Source organism: Phaseolus vulgaris, chromosome 9 (assembly GCF_000499845.2).
Source record: "Phaseolus vulgaris cultivar G19833 chromosome 9, P. vulgaris v2.0, whole genome shotgun sequence".
Classification (NCBI taxonomy): domain Eukaryota; kingdom Viridiplantae; phylum Streptophyta; class Magnoliopsida; order Fabales; family Fabaceae; genus Phaseolus; species Phaseolus vulgaris.
In genome coordinates, this window is record NC_023751.2 from 13,595,658 (window position 1) to 13,622,333 (window position 26,676).

At 32.9% G+C, this 26,676-nt stretch overlaps 1 protein-coding gene across 4 annotated transcripts; it reads left to right on the plus strand.

Annotated features, from left to right (window-relative positions):
* Nucleotides 1-1,960: 1,960 nt before the first annotated feature.
* Nucleotides 1,961-26,137, plus strand: LOC137820336 (myosin-15). Of its 4 annotated transcripts, none has more exons than XM_068624366.1 (39): nt 1,961-2,160; nt 2,255-2,383; nt 2,484-2,630; nt 3,542-3,687; nt 3,791-3,947; nt 4,053-4,111; nt 5,177-5,333; nt 5,472-5,621; nt 5,729-5,865; nt 6,438-6,584; nt 6,671-6,772; nt 7,160-7,217; nt 9,541-9,642; nt 10,385-10,422; nt 10,515-10,641; nt 10,721-10,894; nt 11,054-11,185; nt 11,884-11,993; nt 13,000-13,060; nt 13,174-13,351; nt 13,773-13,978; nt 14,255-14,374; nt 14,462-14,560; nt 14,677-14,898; nt 16,401-16,540; nt 16,749-16,860; nt 17,375-17,419; nt 17,505-17,597; nt 19,010-19,180; nt 19,262-19,414; nt 20,964-21,140; nt 22,545-22,682; nt 23,890-23,960; nt 24,091-24,190; nt 24,259-24,315; nt 24,399-24,455; nt 24,948-25,032; nt 25,115-25,193; nt 25,600-26,137. In XM_068624366.1, the coding sequence occupies exons 2-39, from the start codon at nt 2,264-2,266 to the stop codon at nt 25,721-25,723; spliced, it is 4,551 nt and encodes a 1,516-aa protein (XP_068480467.1). In that variant the 5' UTR covers nt 1,961-2,160; nt 2,255-2,263; the 3' UTR covers nt 25,724-26,137. The 4 variants fall into 4 exon arrangements, with proteins under 4 accessions (XP_068480467.1, XP_068480468.1, XP_068480469.1 ...); XM_068624367.1 differs by having other exon boundaries at nt 24,948-25,028; nt 25,111-25,193; XM_068624368.1 differs by having other exon boundaries at nt 2,081-2,383.
* Nucleotides 26,138-26,676: the final 539 nt, after the last annotated feature.

Genomic DNA, 26,676 nt, shown 5'->3' on the forward strand with positions numbered 1-26,676 from the left:
TTTAAATGTAGATGTCAATGTTATTGATTTTTCTTTGGAAAGCGATGATGCAACTAAATGTTTTATTAAGGCTTGAGGATTTGGTGGTATCTTTCTATTACTATTTTTAAAAGGAAATAACAAAAAAGAAAACAAATTCATTTCTTTTCAAGTTAAAGTTAGTTTTGTAAGTGTTATACTTTGTTACTTTAAAAAAAAATATGATTTATTAACTATAAGTTATAATATTTTTTCCTAATACATGCCAAAGGGAAAGGGAACACCAAATTATATTCTTTTATCGTTTGATTAATGGACAATTTGTCAAATACTCAAGGATGTTTCCATGCAAGTTATTCGTCTAACTTTTCTTAAAGGATGGAATGTATTTTTTTTTTCGTAATTTAACTCAATTACGTTTATGTAAACAAAATAAACTTATGTGAATGACAACTTCAACCATAAATTATATTATCAAGAATCATACTAAAGCTTATAAACAATATATACGGACCGATAGTGAATATATATTAATTTAGCGAATAAATTTGGGTAAAAAATTATGAATTGATGCTGAACTTTTATAGTAAATAAAAATTGTATTGAAAACTTATGAATTTTTATTTCAATGATTTTATCTCTTACCGAACTAATAACAAGTGGAGTAAAAGGTTAAAATTAATAAAGGATTGAAGCGTAAAGCAAAGAGAAGAAAATTGTTCTTTGCTTCCTTTATACGTTGATGCCAATGCCATTTGCTTCGATTTGTTTTACTTTTGAAATAATTTTTCAAAATAGAGAAAAGTTTAGTGTACGGTGGAAAACTGTGTTTATTGGAGTATTTTAATTAACGTTATAAAAAAAAGTATAAATAGTAAATTATATTGAAAACTTATAAAAACTGTAACTCTTTTTCTTCATTAAATTTACTTTATATACATCACAATCGTATGTAAAAAGTATCTTTGACTTTTTTACAGTCGGTTTAAATACTTGTATTGAGCTTTGAGGGGGTAAGCTATACACATGTGTAAAAGTCGTAAAAGTATAATAATGTATCTCTGTATTCCAAGAAATTTTATACGACATCCATAATAAAAATAATTTAACATTTTATTTTGTTTCTTAAATAAAAAAATGTTTATTCTGTCATCACTTATGAAGCTCGGACACTCCTCTTAAATGGCGTGGTGTCCGATACTCGTGTTGGATACCGACACTCGTATGACACCTGTAGGACACGTATCCGTGAAGTGTCCAATTCTAATACGGTTCTAACACAATTTTAAAAAGGAAAAATACATTAATTTTATCAAAATTTAGATTTTATTGAATAAATTGTTATTATGATTATAAAACTAAGAAACAAAACATTGTGAACCAGTTATGAAAAACATATTTCCGCTTCAAAAAATAATCTATAACATACTTGTACATATAAATTTTTATTGTCAATTTATATAATTCATAATTATATAATATATAAATTCGTATCCCCAAAATTTTTACGTATTTTCATATCCGTGTTGTATGAGTGTCCGTTTCAGTGTATCACGACATCACGAGATAACAGAATAAATCTACTGTGATAATTATAACAATTTTGTAAGTATTTTTTTAATATATACGCTACGCACTGTCAATATGAATTTTAAATTGTAAATTATTGAAAAACACATAAACTATCAAAATATTGATTTATTTCGCGTTGTTTATTTTTATTAATTTTAAAAAATCATGGCTGTTAAAAAAATATTACAAAGGTTCAATTGTAAGAGAAATTCTGAAAGTTAAGATGTTGAATTCAAATTCTATAAGAAGTTGAATCTAAAAACATGATCGTGGTGAAATAAATTTCATTAATGCTTAAAAACGTAAGTTACTAGTGAGATAATAAGAATCGATTTAATTTTAATTTAAAAGTGTAACGTAATTTGGTGCAGCCATGGCAGATATATCCAAAAAGAAAGAAGCGGATGATACGGTAAAGCGAAACCGCGAGTGAAAAGAGGAAGAAAACCAAAAGCCAAAAACTGGGTACGGTGGTGACGTGTCGAATACGATATAAATACCGTACAGTTTCGCCATTTTTGACTCATAGTCCACACCTGGTAGGGCGGGGGCGGGAACCACAATTTTCAGCATAACAGAACAGAAGAAAACTACTTCAACCTCGTGCCTGTTAGAACCTCTCATTCTCCACCTTCTCTCTAGGGTTTCACTTTCCACTTCTTGTTCCCCTTCTCGTTCCCCTTCCTTCATTTCCCCATTGCAGGCACCAATCATGAATCTGCGCCATGGCACTAAGGTTTGGGTTCACGACAGAGACTTCGCTTGGATTCCTGCTGAAGTACTCGGATCTTCGGGAAAGAATGTTACCGTTGCCACCGATTCTGGCAAGAAGGTCAGGGTTTTGTTTCTGCCTAATTTCCGCTGCTTGCAGTTGTGAATGCCGGTGCATTATTTGGATCAAGAAGTTGTGAGGTGTGTTGATGTTGCTGCAGGTTATTGCACTTTCGGAGAACGTGTTTCCCAGGGACGCGGACGAAGATGAGCATGGAGGTGTCGAAGACATGACGAGGTTGGCTTACTTGAATGAGCCAGGGGTGTTGTACAATCTCCGCAGAAGATATGCGCTGAATGATATCTATGTGAGTTTTAGTGAAGTGGTTTTTTGGTGACTAGATGGACAGTTAGGGTTTTTTAATGTTCTTAATCTTCATCTGTTCGATGACGCGATGAACACGAGTCTATAGTTGTGTTATTGAGTTGTGTGAAATCGAAAAGGTCCACTGGCGTTTGGTGAGCCGAGTTGGCATTAGGGGATTAGCACGTTAGTGAAATGATATCCAATTTTCTGTACAATGCTGCCAATGTAGGATTTTTCATTACATTTTAATTGAAATGCATTGATTGTAAAGTATTTTACATTGTCACCTAATCATGTATTGCTGTTTATGGTAATTAGTTTGTACACTCGCACACGATCATTCAATTACAAGTTGTCACATATAATACGTTTGCCATCTTTCGCAATAACTAACATTTTTAGCACTGATTGGTCATATATTTAAAATAACTCTTTTATAATTCACCTCAGTGATGATTTTTGATTGAACAGTAGTATAAGGTTTTTTACATTGACAATTCATGGCAATTAAACTCTCATTATTACTGTCCAAATTGCATTTGGGTATGGAACTATTGTTCCTGGCCACTTCCCAATTTTCTGGTATTTGAATATGAATAAATGTGATAAGCTGACATATGTGTTTTTGTTGCCACCATATATTAATGTATGAAGGTAAATAATCTGTGTTTTCATTTATGAGGGCTTTTCCAGTATTTTATTTGAGGTGCAACACTTGTTCAGGGAGCCAATACTGATAAAAAATTAATACATAAGTAGTAGCATTTACTTAATATATCAATGTGATTTATATGTATTTATGTATTTATTTATTCACCAACACACACATTTTGTGGTGACTATTAGGCCTATCCTTCACATTGCATTGTGTACTATTTTATGCTTTTTCGATGACTTGTTTTTCTCTCTTAGACTTATACAGGGAGCATTTTAATAGCTGTAAACCCATTCACAAAGCTTCCTCATCTGTATGATATCCATATGATGGAGCAGTATAAGGGAGCTCCATTTGGTGAGCTTAGTCCACATGTATATGCTGTTGCTGATGCTTCTTATCGGTTAGTATGTATTTGGTCTTGTTCATTGCTTGTTTTTTTTGTCATATTTACTCCTTGCCTTTTCATGTTGCAAGTAGTGAGTTTTTTGTTGGGCATGATATAGAGCTATGATGAATGGAGGTCAAAGCCAATCTATCTTGGTTAGTGGTGAAAGTGGTGCTGGGAAAACTGAGACTACAAAATTGATTATGCAATATCTTACCTTTGTTGGTGGGCGTGCTGCTGGTGATGACAGAACAGTTGAACAACAAGTTCTTGAAGTAGGCTATTTTTGAACTCAATTGATCACGTTGAGAATTATTTTTCTTCTAACTTCCATTTAGCCATCAATAAGGAATGCTGATTAAACTTTTTGCTTGATTCAGTCGAATCCACTCTTGGAGGCATTTGGCAATGCAAGGACTGTCAGGAATGACAATTCAAGGTGAACTTGGTTCTCTATAGTTTGTAGTATTTCACTTTGCACTTTGATTTAAGAAAGAAGCTTATAATTTTTCTTTGGTCTGTCTTGTGATATTTTCTTATCTTTTAATTAACTAAAGCATGCTATTTAAAGGCACAATCTTGTCTCTTTTTTCTACCGTCCATCCACCCAAAACAATAGTTGACTTCATAGAAACATAGTTATGTACCTAATAAGGGCCATTTCATGGAATGCCAGTTATATAAAGCCTGACTTTACTAGCATAGTGAATGGGGACTGCACCAGGGGTATAGATAAGCTAAGCTATTTGAACGAATCAATGAATGATCAACCAAGCTTACTTAATTTATTAAATAATCAACTCAAGCTTGATATTAGGCATGGTTATTTTAATGTGCTAAGCCCAACTTTACAAGGTCTACATCATGAATAGTTCATGTGTGTGTGTATCATAAAATATTATAATTACATAGATTTGATTTTGACAATATCATACCACATTTTAGTACATTTTGTGTTTAGATTATTATTTAGTACTAAGATGTTCAGCTTAATAAATTGATAAGTTAAAAATGATTGAAGGAATTTTTTCACATTAAAAAATTATGTTATAAATGAGTCAAAAAGAAAAATCAAAGTTTTATTATTCTTAAAACAAGCCAAGTCCAACTTTAGTGAGGCTCATTAAAATAAATAAGCCAAGCTTGAGCCACCCAATCTTTTGGTAAGTTAAGCCTAGTGCTTGGCTCTGCTCAGTTTCACTTGATTACACCCACAGACTGCACCATTGTTGCATAAAATCTCAAAATATGCAAGTGAGAAGAGAATTCTGTGACATCGTAGAATTTTATTCCCTTGTGTATTTCCTGGGAATTAGATTCAGAAGGACTGAAAATAGGAATTGTGATATTGATATTTGAGATTAAAGTCTGAGGTTTAAGTGGGTAAAGTGGAAGAATACTACTTAAGTCTGTCAGTTTTGTGAGATAATATCTTATTTTTAAAATATTATTTTATTGAAGTTCTTTCTTGGTCATTGCCTCATTATTTCTATTCTCAATGCAGCCGTTTTGGGAAGTTTGTTGAAATTCAGTTTGATTCAAATGGTAGAATATCTGGTGCTGCAATCAGAACTTACTTACTAGAAAGATCACGAGTAGTGCAGATAACGGATCCAGAACGAAATTATCACTGCTTTTATCAATTGTGTGCATCCGAAAGGGTATGCAGTCCATGGTGAAGTATTTATGCAATTATATCTTTACGTGTTAATATTCAGCATACAGGTGCATGTGCTGGTTACTGTTTTCAGTATATCATATTATTGTTATACTTTTTTATTGGAATGCCTTCTTTTTAGGATGTAGAGAAGTATAAGTTGAAACATCCAAGTCACTTCCACTATTTGAATCAAAGTAAAGTCTATGAATTAGAGGGCATAAACAGTGCCGAAGAGTACATGAAGACGCGGAGAGCAATGGATATTGTTGGCATAAGTCACGAGGATCAGGTTTGATGATGCTATCTGCTAGTGTTTGCTTTGTTCTATGCTATCTTGGTTAGTTTTGTTGATATGCTACCCTTTTTCTTACAGTTATCCTTTCTTTTTATTGTCAGGAAGCCATATTTTGCACCTTAGCTGCAATTTTACATTTGGGAAACATTGAATTTTCTCCTGGTAAAGAGCATGATTCATCAGTATTAAAAGATGATAAATCAAGATTTCATTTGCAGATGGCTGCCAATCTTTTCAGGTAGCTGATTTTTGTTAGGAACATTATTTAACTTGGCTTAATTAACTACATTTCTCTCATTTGCATTTGGCTTTCAAGTTGATTTATTTTTTAAATGTTCATGATATTTGTGTACGTAAGATTCTGATAATATGACTATGTAGGGTGCATGAACAGTGTATAAACCTGATGGAAAGTCAATGGTTAATAAAGTTTTTTAGAACTGCTCATTAGTGCAATGACTATGAAATGCCGAGGTGTATAGTGAATACAGTTTTCAACTACTGTTGGGTATTGGCTTTGCTAAGATAGTTAGTATTAAGTTTTCTGAATTTGTATGTAGAAGGAGACGAAGCTTTAGATTAATTAGCTTTGGTTTCCCTAGTCTGTGAGAGATTGGATTTTCGCTGAACAGGTTGCTGAATTATCATTTATCTTTGAGAAAAAGATAAAAAATAGCAGAATGAGATGGATGGTTGGTTACTTGGTTATTTTCCTTGACTTGTAATGACTAGACATGATTTTATGTAAGTTTTCACCTTTTGTCCTTTATGTTAAACTTAATGGAATGTCTACAAATTTTCCATATCTAGGTGTGATTTGAACCTACTGCTTGCAACATTATGTACACGTTCAATACAAACTCGAGAAGGAAATATTGTCAAAGCTCTTGATTGTAATGCTGCTGTTGCTGGCCGGGATACTTTGGCAAAAACTGTCTATGCTCGTTTATTTGATTGGTATGCTTATGTTCAATGCAGAATTGATCAACATATTCTATCATGCGCATATTACGGTGAATACTAATTATTTGATACCCTACCAGGCTTGTTGATAAGATCAATAGTTCTGTGGGCCAAGATATCAATTCCCAGATGCAAATTGGAGTCTTGGATATATATGGTTTTGAATGTTTTAAGTATAATAGGTAATCTGTTGTGAATTAACTATCTCTTGGGAGTATATTTAATTTTTTTAGGTTATATGCGCGGTGGTAAGTTGAAGTGAGTGGGTTAACTGTGAATTTGAATTATTGAAATATATCCTGGTTGAAAACATGAATTGTGAATACCTTTCTTAGTGTTTTGTGAATACTTCACCACTTGTATATAACACTCTTGTAAATGTTAGCACTTCCACTGATAGAAAAAATGAATTGTGCTGCTGAGATTTGAGGTTGACTTGTACCATCTATTGATTTATTTTCCCTGTTGAGTTTTTGATTATTAAATTGTACTTTCTGTTGCTTTTATTTTAATTTGTAACTTTGTTGACTTGATTCTTTTGGTTGATCCTATTTTATTCACTTTCACAGTTTTGAGCAATTCTGCATCAATTTTGCTAATGAAAAGCTTCAGCAACATTTTAATCAGGTATGCAAGTTTGCTTTCTCCAAGTTAATGGCTTCATTTGGTATAATTAGTTGAAAGCTAAAGAGCAAGAGTCAAAAGTTGGGGGAGTTCAAAACTGAAAGTTGCCTAGTTCCATGATTGGATTGGAAGTTTTTGGTATAATTAATCAACCAGTTGATACATCTAATTTGGATGAAAGGATATGAAAGTGTATATATAATTAAAAATTAAATAACTGAATGCATAAATTGTTATTATTATTATTATTTTTAGTATGGTATATTTCATAGAATAACTGAGTACGGCCATATAATTGATTGAAATGGAGGGTATTAATTAATTAAGGGAACAATAAAAAGTATCATTTTGAAACACTAAAAGGGAAACTATTGGAAAAAATGAGCCAGTTTGTTCAAACTATAAGTGTTTCTAAAATAAGCATTTTTTTAAATAATCACTTCTTTAGAAACAGATAGGATTTGTTTATTTAAAAAAAGCAGAAAAATGCTTATTTTGGAAATAAACGGATTAAACAAACACAGAAGAAGTAGGTGTTCTGCTTATTTCATTAAAAAACACTTGTTTAAAAATAAGCAGACAAACTCACCCAATATCATGCAACATGAGACATGCTACTTTTATGAGATCTTAGGGTGTGATAAGATATGATAAGCTGTAACAGTTAAATAAGAGTGCGATAGAAAAAGAGTCTGACAAACTTGTATACTATTTCAATGTTGATGCACACCAAATAATTGTTAGATAATGTTATTTTATGTTATGTTCAAGGTGGATTAAAGGATATCATGATATGAAAAAATATATATACATTGTGTGTATGCCAATATTACTCTTTCATCATAATTGCACAGTATTAAAAAAATAATTTGAAATATTTTTGTAGCTTTTCATATCGTCTTTAATATTCTTTTAAATTTTTATACTTAGTTTTGTTTTCTAAGTAGGAAAATTTAAATAAGAAAATACCTAAAAGATAAATGACAAAGTGGACATTTGAGATTTTAATAAATTGTTAAGAAAAAAATGAAAAAGAAACATATCTGTCTATATATGATAAATGTTATAATATTAATTATTTAATTTAGTTTTTAAAATATTAATTAGTAATATATATTAATTTGCAAATTTTCTATGTATATGAATGTGTACTAGGGTTGTCAAAACAGACCAGTTAAACTTGTCTCGCTTAGCCCGCTTTGGCAACTTATCTTAATGGATTGGCTCGGCTGGGTCAATCTGAAAGAAACAGAAAAAATCTAGCCTAGTTTGGCTCACCATGGGTTTATGGGTTAAACGGATTGATCAACTTGGATTTAAAAAAATAGGTTTAGAACACCAAAAGGTAATGGAAGTAGGAAGTTGCAAACAAGAGGAGGCTGTCATGGTGGAGGCTGAACGTGGAGGCTTTCACAGGCTGGAGGGGAGTTTGTCACTTGCAGCAGAAGATGATTGCTTGCGGAAGGTCACTTGTCATTATCATTATGGAAGGTTGTCGTGGTGGTGGTATACAGAGGAGTGCATGTGGCAGTACCTTTGTTACTGTTCTTCGTTTTCAAGTGAGATGAGAGAAGGTGAGTGAATTTGATTAAGTGAGAGGGTGCTTTGAGTGAGGAGGAGAGGAAGACTGAGCTAGGCTGAGTGACAGATAGAGTTGGGATGGGCTGGACAGTGGTGTACGGTTGAGTAAGACAGATGGACTGATGGGCAGACCAACCACCAAGGGTTGGGCCTGAGTGGACCCTATTGTCAATTTTGATCCATTGTAAGATTCAACAATTTTATGGCACAGCTCCACATTTTGGGCTGGGTTGGCCCACGAGTTGTGGCCTCACTTTGACAGTTCTATGTGTTATTACATACATTATATAGTATATATTATATATATGAATTATTGCTATTATGTATAAATATCTTTTACACAATATTCTATGTTGTTGTTTCCTAACCCAATTCTTTCTATTGGATAGAGATTGTACGTGATGAAGGATGTAAATATATAGTAGGATAATGTAATTATATTTTGGTGTACCAAACAAGTCATAAAACCAAAATAGTATCATGTGTCCTATCATATCCTGTACGCAGTTGGCAAGAGAGTCTTCTGCTTATGAAATTTAAGATTTTAAGTACATAACTTTTTCAAATAGCTTCCTATGAAACACCTCTAGTAGCTTTTTTTTTTTGCGAAATATGCTAGTTGGCTAATTAGAAGCTACTTGATATTCATCCTAACACAATGCCTAGGTGTCTTAATGCAAATGTGAGTTTCTTTTATCTTTTAAAATTTTCTTTTAACTTGTTTGCGGCTTGTAATTTCTTCCAGCATGTTTTCAAGATGGAGCAGGAGGAATACACCAAAGAAGAAATTAACTGGAGCTACATTGAATTTATCGACAACCAAGATGTTTTAGATTTGATTGAAAAGGTTTTTGCTAAATCATTTATTTAGCAGGAGGTTTTTTGATTCTATCTTCTCATATATTATTCATTTCATATAGTTTCCTTGTTTCATGCTTAATATGATACAAGGATAATATTTTTCAATAATATTGATGGATAAAGTATTGTGATTAAGCTATGTACTTGTCATTTTATTTCAGTAGGCGGCAAGACTGAAATTGAAAGGAGAATTTGCATTAGGAAGTATTATAAATCGATACACAAAGCATGAGAAATGAGAGAATTCTAATTTCATTGGTGAGAGAAAAAACTGAATTAAAATTACTAGTCTCTATTTACAGAGGATCGGTAAGCCTGAATAACTTTTTCAGTTACAACTGGTTGAAAGTGACTGGCAACTGAAATCACAAATATAAAGGCCCTAGGATACAGGTGGTATGTAGATTAGTTCTCTGAAACAGAAAACAAATACTTAACTAGACCACATTATATCAAATTCTTTGTGTCTTATTCTGTGCCTTTTGTCTAATATTTGGGTCTAACATATATATGATTTTGACATAATGTTGGGAATAAGTATTGGAATGGGTTCTTTTGAAAGAACTAGTTGGTAAGATCTGCATATTAGGGTTCACATAATTTTAATCATACCAAATGAATATAGCTACATTTGGAAATTAATTTCCGTTGCTTTCGTCATTGTTATGTATAGTCATTTCTTTTCTCTGGATTTCAGTTTCTCATGTACATGATGCATTCTTTTGCAGAAGCCCATTGGGATCATTGCTCTGTTAGATGAAGCTTGGTACAATTTGATTTTTTTAACCCGAATTGGTCTGTAATTATGTGTTACCCCCCTTATAAATTATTTTTAATCTTTAATTTGTCTCCTTTCAGCATGTTTCCAAAATCAACGCATGAAACATTCTCTACTAAGTTGTTTAAACACTTCCTGTCACACCCAAGGTTAGAAAAGGAGAAGTTTTCAGAAACAGATTTTACTCTTTCTCATTATGCTGGAAAGGTAATGTAATGTTTCTGTTCTTTCTCTTGTTTTGAAAATGAAATATTTTGGTTGTATATCATCTAATATTTTTATGCAGGTCACTTATCATACAGACACGTTCTTAGACAAAAATCGTGATTATGTAGTTGTAGAACATTGTAATCTATTGTCCTCTTCAAAGTTGCCCTTTGTGTCGGCTCTTTTTCCTTTGCTAACAGAGGAATCTTCAAGGTCATCATACAAGTTTTCTTCTGTGGCTTCCAGATTTAAGGTGTGAATGTCTATTTCCTTTTGCGAGTTAATGAATTTTATGGGAATCATTATTATGAACAAATAGTATATGTGACTAAGTATTTGAACATTAATTTTGTGATGTTGATCCTTTTCTGTTTCTTGTCCTGTGTATAACATTGGTGGATGGGGACTTCAGCAACAACTTCAAGCACTCATGGAAACACTCAACACAACAGAGCCTCATTACATTCGTTGTGTCAAGCCAAGTTCTTTGAATCAACCACAAAAGTTTGAGAATACTAGTGTTATACACCAATTACGATGTGGGGTCTGTAGTTAAATATTCAAACTCCTTTACTATTTGTTGTTCACCTAGAGTTGTAAAGAAATGTATTGTCAGTATGCCAATTATTGAATTTGTTTCCTTGATTTCTGTTTGTTGATTACTCAGTCAAAGCAGTTGTTTAGTTTTACTTAAGTTACTTTTGAGATTTTTCCTCTTAATGGCGGTGAATATCTTTTGTGTTAGTGCGTTGAACTTTTCAATGAGTCTGGCTTATTAAACTTGTAGTTTTTTTCCTGCTCAAATTTGAAATGGTTTATATAATACTTATTAGACAATAGAAAAAATGTTACATTTATCATTTTTATTACACAATCTATTCTCAGTTTTGTTTTGCCAGATGTCATAGTTTGTTAAGTCTGTTATCTGTGTTAGTATGGTTGTACCTGTGAAAGCATGCACTATAACCAGTCCCTATGTATTATGTTTTCAGTGGGTTGAAGGAAATGAAAAACTCCATTCTTAGTTTAATTCTCTAAGATGGGACCAGAATTACTAATCTTTTCTCATGGAAAATTGAGTCCCATTCCTACATGTTTTTGTGCATACAAAAATTGCAGCGGGTTTGGTTCACTTTTTCATACTGACAAGGCTGCCATAATTATCTTGTTTTTTCTTGTCTAAATTTACTTCTTAGTATGGTCACATCACATACATTTTTTCCATGGCTGTATTTTTTTTAGGGTGTCCTTGAGGCTGTTAGAATAAGTCTGGCAGGTTACCCCACTCGAAGGATTTACTCAGAGTTTGTAGATCGCTTTGGATTAATATCTCCTGAATTTATGGATGGAAGGTGAATTTTGTTAATTTTATGGATTAACTCAGTTTAGTTTAACTGTATAGTTGATTCTTTACTGATTTCTTTTTTTTAAGTAATAGGAAGCTTTAAATTACTCCCATAAAACTGGGATTACTTCTCTTATTTTCTCCTAGACTGGCCGGCTTGTTTGGTTAAATATTAGTTCAAAAGTTGGTCTTGGCCATATTGTGGGCTAGTTGGTTATTGGCATAAAATAGCGAACTTGGTCTGGTTATTAAAATATTGGTGATGAAATAATGTAATAACTATTGTAGTGACAGCTGTCAAAACAGAATTTAATAATTCTGTTTAGTTCTCTTATCCTCTATAATCTTCCTCGTTTTGAAGTTGAGACACTAACACGGACACTGGTACGACACAGACACAGACACTCCGACATATAATAGAGATTTTTGAAATGTAGGACACGGGGGCACTTATAATTATGAATTATATAAATTTATAATAGAGATTTATATGCACAAGTATGTCTTAGTTTCTTTTTTCTGTGGTAGAAAGATATTTCTCATGGCTAGTTCAAAAGAATTTGTTCTTTATTTTTATAATCATAATAAAAATTTATACAATAAGTTTGAGTTTTTAGAAAATTAATGTATTTGTCCTTTTTAAAATTGTGTTGGAACCGTGCTAGAATTGTTAGAGGTCCAACAAATATTTTTTTGAATTAGAAACTTCCGATACATGTCGTATGAGTGTCGGTGTCTAGACATAGACACCATTTAAGAGGAGTGTCTGAGTCTTGTGAGTGTTGTGTGCTGTGGTGTGCATTTGTGTGCGTATGTTCTGAGTACATCTTATTGAAATTTGTGAGTCTTTCTTTTCATCTTGTTTACATCTATTATTTTGCATTATTGGATTGTTAGTACTATTATACATTCAATTTTACTTATGTCAATGCAAATGCAGCAATTCAAGTTTCTTATTTGATAATTTTTTTCACTTGTCATTAATGCTTTGCTTACAATTTTTGTGCTGACAGCTACGATGACAAAGCTGTAACTCTGAAAATATTGCAAAAGCTAAAGCTTGAGAATTTTCAGGTGTGCTTCTTTGGGACCGTGCATACTGTTGTTGTTCAGCTCTTGGTCTGAAAGCTTAAATCAATTTATGTTGGTTATTCTTTTAATTAATTTTAATCTTTGTTACTATTCAGTTAGGTAGGACCAAAGTATTTCTCAGGGCTGGTCAAATTTGCATTTTAGACTCTAGACGTGCAGAAGTTTTGGACAATGCTGCAAGATGTATTCAGCGTCAACTGAGAACGTTTATTGCACGCAGGGATTTCATCTCAATTCGTGCTGCTGTACTTTCTCTTCAAGCATGCTGCAGGGGTTAGATTTATTTATGTTTAACTAAAATTTCCCTTTAAACTTTTTTAAAACTTGTGATCAATCAATATTTCTCAGAAGTGATTTTGTATGGAACATAACACATTCCTTTCCAGCTTAAAAGAATGCATGTCATTTAGATTTAGAATCGGTCAAATGTTTGTAGGATTTAGCTCCTCTGGAGCAAGGAGGGTGCAGCAGCAACAGCTATATTACTGTTCAGATCTGTACATTTCTTTTATGAATTTTAATTAGAAAATCAGCTGTGGTTTTCATATCTTTATAGTTTTTTTAATGTTCATGCATTGATTCACAATCTCAATAATTGATTTTCTAATCAATGCTTATAACTAAACTTTATCTTCAAAGTACACCTCACTTTAGAGGAACTGTCCTGGTCCTCATCAGCTTTTGTTTTTACAAGGTTGCATTAGCCGAAGGATATATACCTCTAAGCGGGAGACAGCAGCAGCTATTTCTATTCAAAAATACTTTCGTATGTGTCTGATGAGGCATGCTTATGTGAAATTATGTTATTCTGCTATAATTGTACAATCCAATGTTCGTGGTTTCACAACTCGTCGAAGGTTCTTGCACAGAAAGGAGCACAAAGCTGCCACTTACATTCAGGTCTTTTACCATAGAGATGGAGTAGTAACATGACCTTTAAAATGTCACAGCAATTGCATGTTCTTCATTTTATTTTTTCATATTATGTTCATAACATTGAATTATGCTTGTGTGTTATTGTGTTATTTAAGATGACGATGCATAATTTTCTTTCAATTGTTCCCTGCATTACTTTCAATTGCTCCCTGCATTACTTTCAATTGCTTACCATTTTTGTGTGGTTGACAACATACATTATGTTGTATTTTGTTTGTAATATGTAACATTTATACATAGGCCTATTGGAGGATGTGCAAGGTTCGATCTGCATTCCTAAAACATCAATATTCAATTGTAGCAATACAATGCCTTTGGCGACGCAGACAAGCAAAAAGAGAGTTTCGTAGACTTAAGCAAGTAAGGTTTTCTTTCTCTTTTTCCATGGAGAGGAAAAAATGATTTTGAAGTTGTTCTCACCACCTTAATTTTTTTAATTATCTTTAGGAGGCTAATGAAGCTGGAGCCTTGCGTTTGGCTAAGAATAAACTTGAGAAACAATTGGAAGAGCTTACATGGCGTTTGCATCTTGAGAAAAAAATAAGGGTATTACATCCAAAAAAATAAGAGATGTTTTAAAATTTGATTATGCATATGGTAAGTATTTGTGACATGATGAGATATGGGGAACTTATGATATTGTATTCTTCATTGTCATGCAGATTTCTAATGAAGAGGTTAAGCATGTTGAGATTTCCAAATTACAGAAGACGGTGGAGGCTCTGAATCTTGAATTAGATGCAGCTAAACTTGCAACAATTAACGAGTGCAACAGAAATGCAGTTTTGCAAAATCAGTTGCAATTATCAGTAAAGGAAAAATCTTCTTTAGAAAGAGAGCTAGTTGTAATGAATGAAGTACGAAGGGAAAATGCTCATTTAAAGGTGCTTCTGTTAAATAGTTGTGTTCAATTGAGTTTGTTTTATTTTGACAATGCATTTCAATTATTCTTACCATGTAATTTATATGGCAAGATTTTCTATTTCTGTGTCTAGAATCTAGCTTGAATTACATTACAAATTTATTCTTTTCCCCTACATCGTTTCCCGGCAAGAAGTTATCCTTTTAATTTGCATGATGTATGCAAATTGGGGTAGAGCCTAAGGCCTGTTTACCTTATATTAAGTTTTATTTCAAGGCGGCGTTGCTTGGGCAGAAAGCCTATTAAAAAGCTCTATTTAGTTTTAATAAAACCTATTACATAAGTGTTACATGCATACCTAAGCTGATTAATCTTTTTTGTAGGCTAGTGGTGTTTAAGTCTTTAAATAGACCAACAGGTATATAATTCCAAATTGTAGTAAAAATTTAATACAATAATATTGTTATAATCTGATAGGTCCAAAAAGCTTTCGGGATGACATTCAAGCCTAACCCCCCAAAATGTGGCGTAACCTATTCTCTTCTGTAATGCAGGCTCATGTTATAAACTGCAGAAATTAAGCATTGTTATCTATGATGTGGGATAGATTTAAAATTTGAAGATGGCTTACTGTTAGACAAATTGAATAGACAGTCTGCAGTATGTTTTGGCTGGGTCAAAAATGTGGTTAAACATTTAGTTTGGGTTTTTTTAACTAATGGCCAAAGTGGCTGGAAATGGTTTTGGTTTTACTTCTCATGTCTTAGATCACACGGGACAATGTAGTATGAAATGTTTTACTTGACTTTTGGGTTCATTGGCTGTGAAAATGTGGTTTTACATAGTTTGTACTGACGTTTTAAGGCTTATGGCTTATGGGTTGAACATGGATTAGTAGCAAACAATTTTTCTTTTTATGGTTTTAGGTAATACTTTTTACTTCTATGATTAGGAGCAAAGTAGTTGGATGGTACATGCTTTTACCGGCTGCAACATCTTCATCCAGCATATAATACTCTTTTTTGTTTGGGTCACGTCTACTCTGTTATCTGTTGTACGTAACTGAAAATGTGTTCAAAATAGGGCATGTGTTGGCTTGTGCAACATTTTTTTGTAGTTTTTTCCTTAATTCATTTTGCATTCGGATAGGATTGTTCCCCACCCCCCATGCTTTGTTAGTACTCTTGTTATATACAAAACCATTTAAATGTTTTTTACCCAACAAATTAAACATATGGGATAGTTAGTTGATGATATGGTACTTGAGCAGTTATGATTATGTGGTCTGCGTATCCATTCTTGTGAATGATGTATTAATTCCAGCTTCAGCATGAGGTGTGGTCTGTTTGTGAACTGTCCATGCTTAAAACTCACATGGCTCTTTCTTTAAGTGGCGTGTTACATATGAGACCATTCATTTAATAGTTTATGCTTTTTTCATGACATTTTTCATCCCTCACTTTCTATTTTATCTGATTTCTCTAATAAATTATGTTATATAGATTGCTTGTCTCATATGTTTAGGGTTCATTGGATGCTTTTGAAAAGAAGAGCACAACTTTGGAGCTTGAGCTTGTTAATGCTCGGAAAGACCATGACAATACCATTATGAAAATGAGGGAGTTTGAACACAAATGTTCTCAACTTGGGCAAGATGTGAAAAGGTGCCTCTTCTACTTTCATTTCTCCTGTTTTACAAATTGATTTAGTTCAAGTGCCAAAGGTGTTGGATCTCATCTTCCCCTACCAATGGTTTTTTATTTTTCCTTTATTAGAGTTTGATTCTTGTTAAAAATTTGAATATTGTGCAGTAGTTTACTTATATTTGTTTATAATTCTGATTTTCCTACTTGTATTTTAATTTTAATATAGTCTCCAGGAAAAGCTATTGAGTTTAGAAGATGAAAATCACGTGCTTCGTCAGAAAGCCTTAACTGTATCTCCCAAGAGTAACCATCGATCTTTAACAAAGTCATTTTCAGAGGTAAGTATCCTCAACATATATATATATATATATATATATATATATATATTTATAAAACTCGTAGTTAGGCATCACAATGAAACCTAATATCTCAGATAGGTTGACACCCCAGGTTTCAACTACCATATGCCATCACATGAAAGATAACATAAAACAGAAAAAAAAAAATACAAACACATGGGGACTAGGCCAAAACCTATGCTGAAAAGCAAGAAACTCCTAAAAACTATACAAAAGTTTATCTGCACAATGGTTGCCTTCTCTAAAAATGAGAAATTTTAAAATCAATCCCTCTACAAAAAGACAAGCATTTATTCCATCTATTGTGTAAAGACCAAGGCACAGGAGATTTAGAAGAGAAAGCTGAGCAAACTAAGGATGAACACTCCATGTTGATATCAATTATCATTTACATAAATTGTATCTACGGGTTTCCATTTCCCATGTAGGCAATATGCAAAAAATTTGATTGAGGCATTGTGACATATCTATTTAATTTGCTTTTCTGAAACAGAGATACTCAAATGCAGTGCCGCGCACTGAGCAAAAGCCCACATTTGTAAGATGCTACATTTTTGGCTTCTGTTGACAATAATTACTGAGCACAATTATAGTTGTTTTTCAATGAATCCAATTTGATTCAGGAATCGCCCACACCTACAAAACTTATTCTCCCTTTTACACATGGAAGTTTGTCAGACTCTCGTAGATCAAAATTAACAGCAGAGAGGCACCAGGTATTGTTTTCAGATTTCATATGGCTGCTTTAAAGGTTTTATTGTAACTATTCGTGTACAAAAGATAGCTGTTAATAACAGCTGTACACAATCTAACTAACTTGTAACAAACTACTCTTAAAGAAAGCTGTTAAGAACTGCTCTGTATACAATATATAACAAACTACTCTAAAGGAAGCAATTAAGAACTGCTCTGTTTACAATATATTCATGCAATATTTAATTCTAAATTCTTGGAAGAATCAATCTGGTTCCCTTCAATGAATAAGGTTCTGGAACAGATATTGTCATTGCTTATTTCTTTCGATTTAGTTAGAAGGTGAAAGGGGGCTGGGACACACTATAGCTGCAATTATTGTCGATGTCTGTTGACAATTTCCTTGTTCAAATAAACTTGTGCGTTTAATCTACTGGGATTGGGACTGATTAGCTGTTTTTCTCTTGGCTTGTCCACAAAACTATAGTTGTGTTGCCACAAAGAAAAAGCAGCTAAGTTGTAAGTACGTGAGTGGTGTAATGAAATTGATGGTATAAAATACTTCAGTTTGATGAGGGGAATGAAGGGAAACTTCATATTTTTTAATTTTATCTTTTTCGGATATTAGTGCTCAACAGAAAATTGAACTAAGACCCAGGTCAACTGTGTCTTGGAGTGTTGTGATTGTGAACCGTTCAATGGTACACTGTTGTAGCGCATTGTGTTGTTGTACCTGTGGTGATGCCGATTGTGGCCATATTGATCTGTATTGGCTCAGTGCAGGAACTCTGTTCTTTTACCCCTTAAATCATGGTGTTTGGTGCTGTTTAATGGCATTCTTGGGTTTATGTCCCTCTTTTGTTTTATTCTATTTTCTCACTTGCACTCACTCTATTTGAAAGATATAAACAATATAGGCCATTTCTCTCGTTATGCAAACCACTTGACCTGGAGTTCCCAGCTGCTTTAGTCTGTTCTGTTCACATCAAAAGGGTTTATGTTTTGTTTTAGATTCTTTCTTTCACATGTCTCTAGAAGACTTAAGTAGTGTTTTGTTCTCTCATTTGCATCCTTGATAAATAGGCATTAGCCACATGGTTTGGAATAGACTATCACTGATTACAATGATTATCATCACTTTGAGGCCTTTCCCAAAAATTTTACTTTTTTGGTGGGAGCACGTATCATTTGTTATGGTGGATTTCTTGCTCCTCCTATCTTTATCTAGTTATCCCTATGCTAAACAAAATGAAAGACAGGAAATGTAAGACTCAATTGACTTTGGCATGAATACAACGGTAACATAACTAAAATAAATTTAAGGTCTATATTATCATGAGATTCTTATACTTGAACATATTCATCAGAAGTTAGGATTGACTCTGCAATTTGCCAAACATTGTGCCCTATAGGCTTATTACCATGCCTTGTGCAGGATAACAATGAACTGCTCTCTAGGTGTATCAAAGAGGATTTGGTGTTCAAAAATGGTAAACCGCTGGCAGCTTGTATCATATACAAATGTCTTCATCATTGGCATGCCTTTGAATCTGAGCGAACAGCCATTTTTGATTACATTGTTGATGGAATTAATGATGTCCTAAAGGTAATAGTACTGTATTTGAATTGCCGGTAGCTTGTGTAGTTTTCACATGAGATTTATTCATTGGAGTGTCATTTGTTTCAGGTTAGAGATGATGACATTGTCTTGCCATATTGGCTGTCCAATACATCTGCACTTCTTTGCCTCTTGCAAAGGAACTTGCATTCAAATGGCTTTTTAACAGCCACTGCTCAACGTTGTGCCAGATCATCCGGCTTGACCAGCAGAATTGGGCATGTGAGTTATAAAGTTTGTATACTGATATCAGATTATTTTCCCCTCACTTGTGCATCTTAAATGTTCTTCTATTTTTTTGGTGATGATTAACTTGGTTCAAACAATTGCATAATGTGATGAATTTTTAATAATCTATTATGTTATGAGCTTATGAATTATTAATGTTCGGATGTAGAGGTGTTTTCTCTTCTCATGTTTCTATGCATGTGTTATAAGTAATTTCAGCTTCCAAAAAGGCCTGCCAGACTAGACGGTGAATATTAGTAGCAACAAAAACCATGGAGATCACCTCAAATCACATGAATAGAAAAGGGTCATAGGCTTTGATGCCGTGCCATATTAATTCCTTCTTAAAACTTAATACCGTGTTAATATAAAGCAGAGTTCAATTGTTTGGCAGGCACCATCCCTGTCATAAGAAAAGCATAAAAAGAGATTTATTGAGATAATAAATTCCAATGACTGGATTGGAAGAAGTTGTATACGGATAGCATTCCGCATAGTACTGTGTAATGATCTAAGTTTCCACATTATCATATTGTGCCTTGGTTCCTTTATTAAGTTCACGTGTTGCATTGAATAAAATAAGACATGGTGCACTCTCTAAGTGCTGCTCGTAGTTTTACACTCTATTTACACAGCTACCTCCTCTCGGCCACTGGACAATAATCTAAAAAACCTGTTGTAAGTAGAGGATTATTATTAGTTTAGGAATATCTTCATTATTTCCATAGTAATTACAAGAAAATTATTTTTAAAATCTTGCTATTCATTTAACCATATTTTTATTTTCTTATTTTATAGAGTTTGATTGTTATAAATAGAGGTGATGGAAATATAACTTGCGTGATTGTTATCAGTCAAACAATTTTTTATTTCCTTACATAAACACCATGTCATTAACCAACTTTCCCAAAATCTCATGCAGTTAAGTGAAGATACATCAATTGTTTTTTTTATTAAATCTCTAAAATTCCACTTAAACTTGTCAAACTGAATTATAAATTCACTTTACAAAGCTACCAACTACCAATTTCCTTCTAAGTACTGGTTTTGAGCCATGATTCTGCTAATTTCCTTTCCAGTACTAGTCGTGTGCCATGATTCTATGCAGAACAAAGTCATTGAATGATCGTGTAGTATTGGACGCTTTTGAAACCTTATTGCTGGCATTTCCTTTCTTCTAAAGATTCCTCTTTTAGCAAGCTTCTGCTTATCTGGTTCTGCTAAGAGAAAGCTCAATGATGCAGAAAGTAGAGAACACCTATTTTTTCATTGTTTAGAAATGTTTGAAGATTTCATCATTATTTTGTATTTTCAGCTTACAATTACTGATCATTCTATGAAATATATAAATAGTAATTATTGGATTCTTTTGAAGGTTGTGTTGACTGTTGTTGCATGCTTTATAGCTGTTGATTTATTTGGTTTTGTCGCCAAGAATTTTTTTCCCCTTCAGATTTTTGCATTTCACCCTAGTTGGTGGTCTTCCAGCACCTGCTTTCTTTTTCTACCTCCTTATTCAGTGTGATTTGATGCCATTTTTTAGAAGCCGAGGTCTCCATTGAAGCTTATTGGATATGATGATAATACAGTACATGTGGAAGCAAGATATCCAGCTATTCTTTTTAAACAACAGCTGACTGCTTGTGTAGAGAAGATTTTTGGCCTTATACGTGATAATTTGAAAAAGGAGCTTTCTCCACTTCTGACATTATGTATTCAGGTGGTATTTCTAATTCCTAGCTGATATTTTGGGGATACAAGCTATGTGTCACTAAATTTGCCTAGTCATATTTTGCTGTTTTAGTCTTGGTTCCACCGGGTATTACGTTTTAAATCCTGGATGATGGTTTGTGGGGGCCCAGCCCAGCCCTAAATATGTTATAGTGCTATAGTTGCTGCTAGTTTTGAAATTTGTATATAGTTTATATAATGTTTACTATACATTTAAAATCTAGAAAATGATAAAAATTACTCAAAATTAATGACATTCTTAATTAACAATGAAAAGTCCTGAGTGTCTTAAAAGCATACAAGTAAATACCAACTAAAGTCAAATACAAGATTCCTTAAATGGAAATTATTTATCATCTTCTAAATTCAAGTCATCAAAAAAATTTCTACTATACAATTGTAATTTTCATAAACAATTGTAATTTTCATCAAAAAAATATAGCCCACCTTAAAAAGTCCTACTTTAGGGCTTCTTTTGAAATCAACACAGCAGCACTGTAGTGCTACAGCCGCTATTTGGTCCATAACAGCTGCTGATACACTAAACTGCTTTGTGACAGTAGCCCGTGTAACAGCCACGGGTTTCTCCACACCACTGTTTTTGAATGCTATGAAGTACTGACTTAATGAAGTCCAGACTAATGAAATATATATGTTTTGTGTTGATTTAGACTTTGCTTCATAAACTTCATGTTTGCATTTGGTTTCAATCAATTATTTTCTTCTGTTTGGCATCCTTGTATGATGGCTGTTTGACTTTATTTCATTACTTTGCAATTTAAGTTCCATAGTAAGGATTAGATTTTATTGAGCAATGCAAAGAAACAATTCTTACAATTGAAGAGTTGTTTTTTTTTTTAGCTTGTACAAGGAAACAAACTTGACTTTGATGATCAACTTCGTTCTTGTGGCTACTTTGCTTGTATGGAGAAAAAAAATTGTTTATCGAAGGGTGTTTTTATTTGCTTGTTCAAGGAAACACGTTGATTGTGATGGTTAACTTCTTTTCTTGTGGCTATTGTGATGTTGTGAAACATGAGAATTGAAGCAACCTTGGGGATGGTTGAGACTGGGAGAGATACCTTTGTTTAGCCTAGTGATGATCAATTGCACCCATTATTTGCATTGATGAGATGATTTTACTGCTTTGTAGATTGTTTTCTTTCAACAGCTGCTATATATTTTTCCTTTTCATACTATTATGTTTTTTTTATATCAAAGAATGTTATAGCATCACTATACAAGTGCCACTTTTGTTTATGCTAAAACATAAAAGTGTTGTATGATTCATGTCGTCAAATCCCACTAAGTGGGGAAGTGCTTTTGTTGCTGTCAAGCTTTCATAATGATACTTTGCAAAATCATGTTTCTTATTATATATGATACTGTTTAGGCACCTAAAACAGGTCGGATGCTAGGTGGAAAATCATCTAAATCTTCTGGTGGGCTTCCTCCACAATCACCTGTTGCTCAATGGGACAACATGATCAGATTTTTGGACTCATTTATAAGCAGAATGCGTGTAAATCATGTATGGTATTTATTGCTTTATTGATTTGTTTGTCACTATTCAATGTGGTCTATTTTTGTCCATTCCAGTCTTGTAAGCATTTGTTTGGTCATTGAGATAAGAGAATGTAACAGTTTACTTATTTGAACCGTGGTTATCAAAACCAAACTAGACCAACTGTGAACTGGCCTGCCATCTTGTTCAAAGGAACCACAAAGCTATCCCATGAAAGAATGGAACAAAAACTGCTAAAACCAGTCTTCATTCGGGCAAACCAGTGGTTCAACCAGTTTAACTAGCTCTTCAAAACAATTGTTTTTATTTTAGAAATGTCTAACATGTTTGAATATGAAATCAAACTTGGTGAATGTTATGATGACTGGTAGTTATATGAATTTTTTTAGTTTCTATTTGTAGATGTTATTATTGCTAATGGTATTGTTGTACTGTTGAACTTAAATGATATATGTAATTTTACTTTATGTAATTATTAATGTTGTGATCATGTTTTTTGTTCATCATTTTTTAATATAATGTTATAACTTAGAAAAAATAATATCTATTTTACTGGTTAGATCACAGTTCACACATTTATTATTGAACCAATGCACTTAACCGTTTAATGACCAGTTTGATTGACTATCTTCAACTGATCCTTTAGGATTGAGTACATTATCTAGTTATGCGGTGTTTTTCTCAAAGTCTTTTTAGTTGGGTGACTTTGTTATATTTGAAGAGGTTGGCATGTAATGTTTCTTGTTCCTTTTGTTGTTGCTGCCTCATCTTTAGTTCTGGAGGATTTCTTGTTCTCTTTTTATTTCTTACTTTTTCATGTTTATAAATTCTTGTCTAAAAATATAATCATGTTTCAGTAAAAGTTGCATGAATGGGGATGTATAAGTGTTAGATGCTATGATTTCTTAATAATATATTTTTCATGTTATTATATTTTTAGGAGAGGTTGTTCCAATACTTATCTCAACAGTGCCACCAGAAACATTGGTCATATAATTGTTTCCTGTTTTTAGTTATGCCATTATACTGGTTGAAACTTGATTTTTCAAGCTTTATGGAACATAATTAGTAAAGTTCCCATTTCTATTAGAAAATAAATGATAAGTGATAATTTATGGTTATGAATTTAGCTGTTTGTTTTAATTGGTATCAACCACTCAATGTGATGTATTTGTTTCTCTTAATCTTTTCTTACCAAAGGCTGTGTGTACAGGTACCGTCCTTTTTCATCCGCAAGCTAGTTACTCAGGTTTTTTCCTTCATCAATATTACACTCTTCAATAGGTAAAACCCCCTATTTACTAGATGAAGTTTTTCTGTTGCCTCAAATCAGTAATTTGCTATGTTTATTGAATTGATTTTCTGAAGTTCAGTTTTCTAATTTTTAATTTATTTTGCCAATAATATCTTTTAGCCTTCTGTTGCGACGTGAATGCTGTACTTTCTCAAATGGTGAATATGTAAAGTCTGGGCTTGCAGAACTGGAGAAATGGATAGTTAATGCAAATGAGGAGGTAAACTGAGCTTGCTATTACTTCATGATTATAGTTTTAAGGTTTAACTAGGTACTTCTGAAATTTAGTATGCAGGAACATCCTGGCACCAACTGAATTATATAAGGCAAGCTGTTGGGTTTCTGGTATAAGCACTACCTTAGTTGTACTTTTTTTCTCAAATAGCACTGATATGCCATATTTATTTTCATTTATTTTAATTGCACAGGTAATACATCAGAAGATTAAGAAATCTTTGGAAGAAATTCGGCAGGATCTTTGTCCGGTATTATAAACATTATATTGTTCTAAATGATTGCAACATCTCTTTTATCACACTTTTAAACTGAATATTTTTTTCATCTCAAATGATTTTTAAGTTCTGTTGTTTCGCGAATATGCCTGAGAAACTGAACCTGCAATTAAAGAAATTTATGACCTTGAACCGTGGGTATTTGATTCTAGTTTTGTTTCATGGTATAATATACCTAGATGTGAAAGTCAATATTTGCTTTAATGTAATCGATACATTTATTTCTTAAATTATTAGTTTCTTTCAAGAAAATATGTGGTGTCTCTTTTGCTCGACTTACCTGTACCTCACTGTATTGGGAGGAACTTGCCCCCCTAATTATTTATTATTTATTATTCCTCTTTTTGTTGTTTTATGTGTATATTTGATTATTTACCTGCATCACAGGTGCAATATTCTCATTTATACTTTGCCGAAAATAATACTGTTATAGAAGGTTAACCTATTTCTAGTTCACTTTAACAGGCATTAACAGTTAGGCAAATTTATCGAATCAGTACTATGTACTGGGACGACAAGTATGGAACCCAGAGTGTGTCCAACGAGGCAAGTTGTGTTTTGAATTGATTTAAAATACTTTTATGTTGTGGTAGTATCTTTGGAGTTCTAACCTACATATGGTGAACAGGTAGTTAGTGAAATGAGGGACCTTGTGAGCAAGGACAATCAGGGTTTGACATCTAATTCATTCTTGTTGGACGATGATATGAGGTACTTTTCTTTCAACAATACAAGTTCTTTGTAGTTTTAGCAAGCCATTGGCGTTCTTATTATTGCCATGGTATGAAGAAAAGTTTATTTGTAAGATGCTTTTTATTTGTGATTTTCTACTTGGTAATAAACTAATAACCTATTATGTAATTTTGAAACTCAGTAAAATCCAGTAAGCCTAATTTGACTATGTCATGTAGCGTGTTTAGGTTATATTGCATTGCATACTTAATTCTTCTTTGGGTTGACACAAAAATACGTTTGCCACAATCACTGATGTGTAGGATTTTCTTTGCTTACTCATTAATTCAATGTCTGGTAAAATGTTCTCATAGGACCTATAATATATTGGAAACAACGGTAGCTTTGACCCCCCTCTCTTAACCTTCAACTTTTTTTTTTGCAGCATTCCCTTTTCTGCTGAAGATATAGATATGGCAATCCCTGCTATAAATACTGATGATATTGATCCCCCAGCATTTTTGTGCGAATATCCCTGTGCCCAGTTTCTTACTTTACAGGTGAAGTAATTGATCTAGATTACAATTGGAAGATTGTTGCTTGAAACTGTGCTTCAATATTTAATCTCTGGAATTAAATGAGTGCACGGCCTAGTCGGAAGTGTTTCCCCATTCAAATGGACAGCAACCTTAGTTGTCATAAGATTTATCGGCATCGTCACTGAATGCATTTGGTACTGATGATATTAATTACCTACCCATCGGAGGTGGAAGAATTACCGTTAAACCAACAAACTGTAATTATTAAAGATAGGATAAGAGTAAAGTTTTGACGTGCTGATTCTATTATCATGTAGCTCATCTTACCTGTATTTATCATTTATGTTGTATTCTATCTAGGTATGCAATGTAATCAGAGCCTTGGCCAGAAATTAAAAATCTATTCATTTATTTAAAAATGCTGGACTTCAGCCTTCCGTGTTACATTTTTTTGTTCCTTTTAAACGTTATAATTTTCTTTTAACTTCAGCCTTGAGACTTTGGATGTATTGTTTCACTTTGGAAGCACGGCACAGTTTTGCTGGCGATTAAATAGGGACTATTTCTAATCAGCCATGTAACAATTGAATAACGACATCAATGATCGATACCTGTTAAGTCTTAATCAGGGTGAGAAATATAACTGATAACCCTATCATCTTTTAAAGTCTTAGTCACTGATCTTTTCAATGGAGGAAGTAGGTGAAGAGTGGTGGTTAGGATCTTCACCCTAAACAACTCTGAACTGAGAAAGAGAGACTAAACTAGGACCTGCATGTTTCCGTGTTTATAATTTTAATTTCTACTTTGTTTCTTCTATAGTCATTTAAAATGCAACAATATGGACACTGATATTTTGATCCTTATTAATAATAAAACATCTCTTTTGACAATTAATTATATTAATATTTAAATTTCATTTTTATTTTTTAACCTAAAATATAAATATCTATTATTAAAATGAAATTGTTAAATTTACAAAA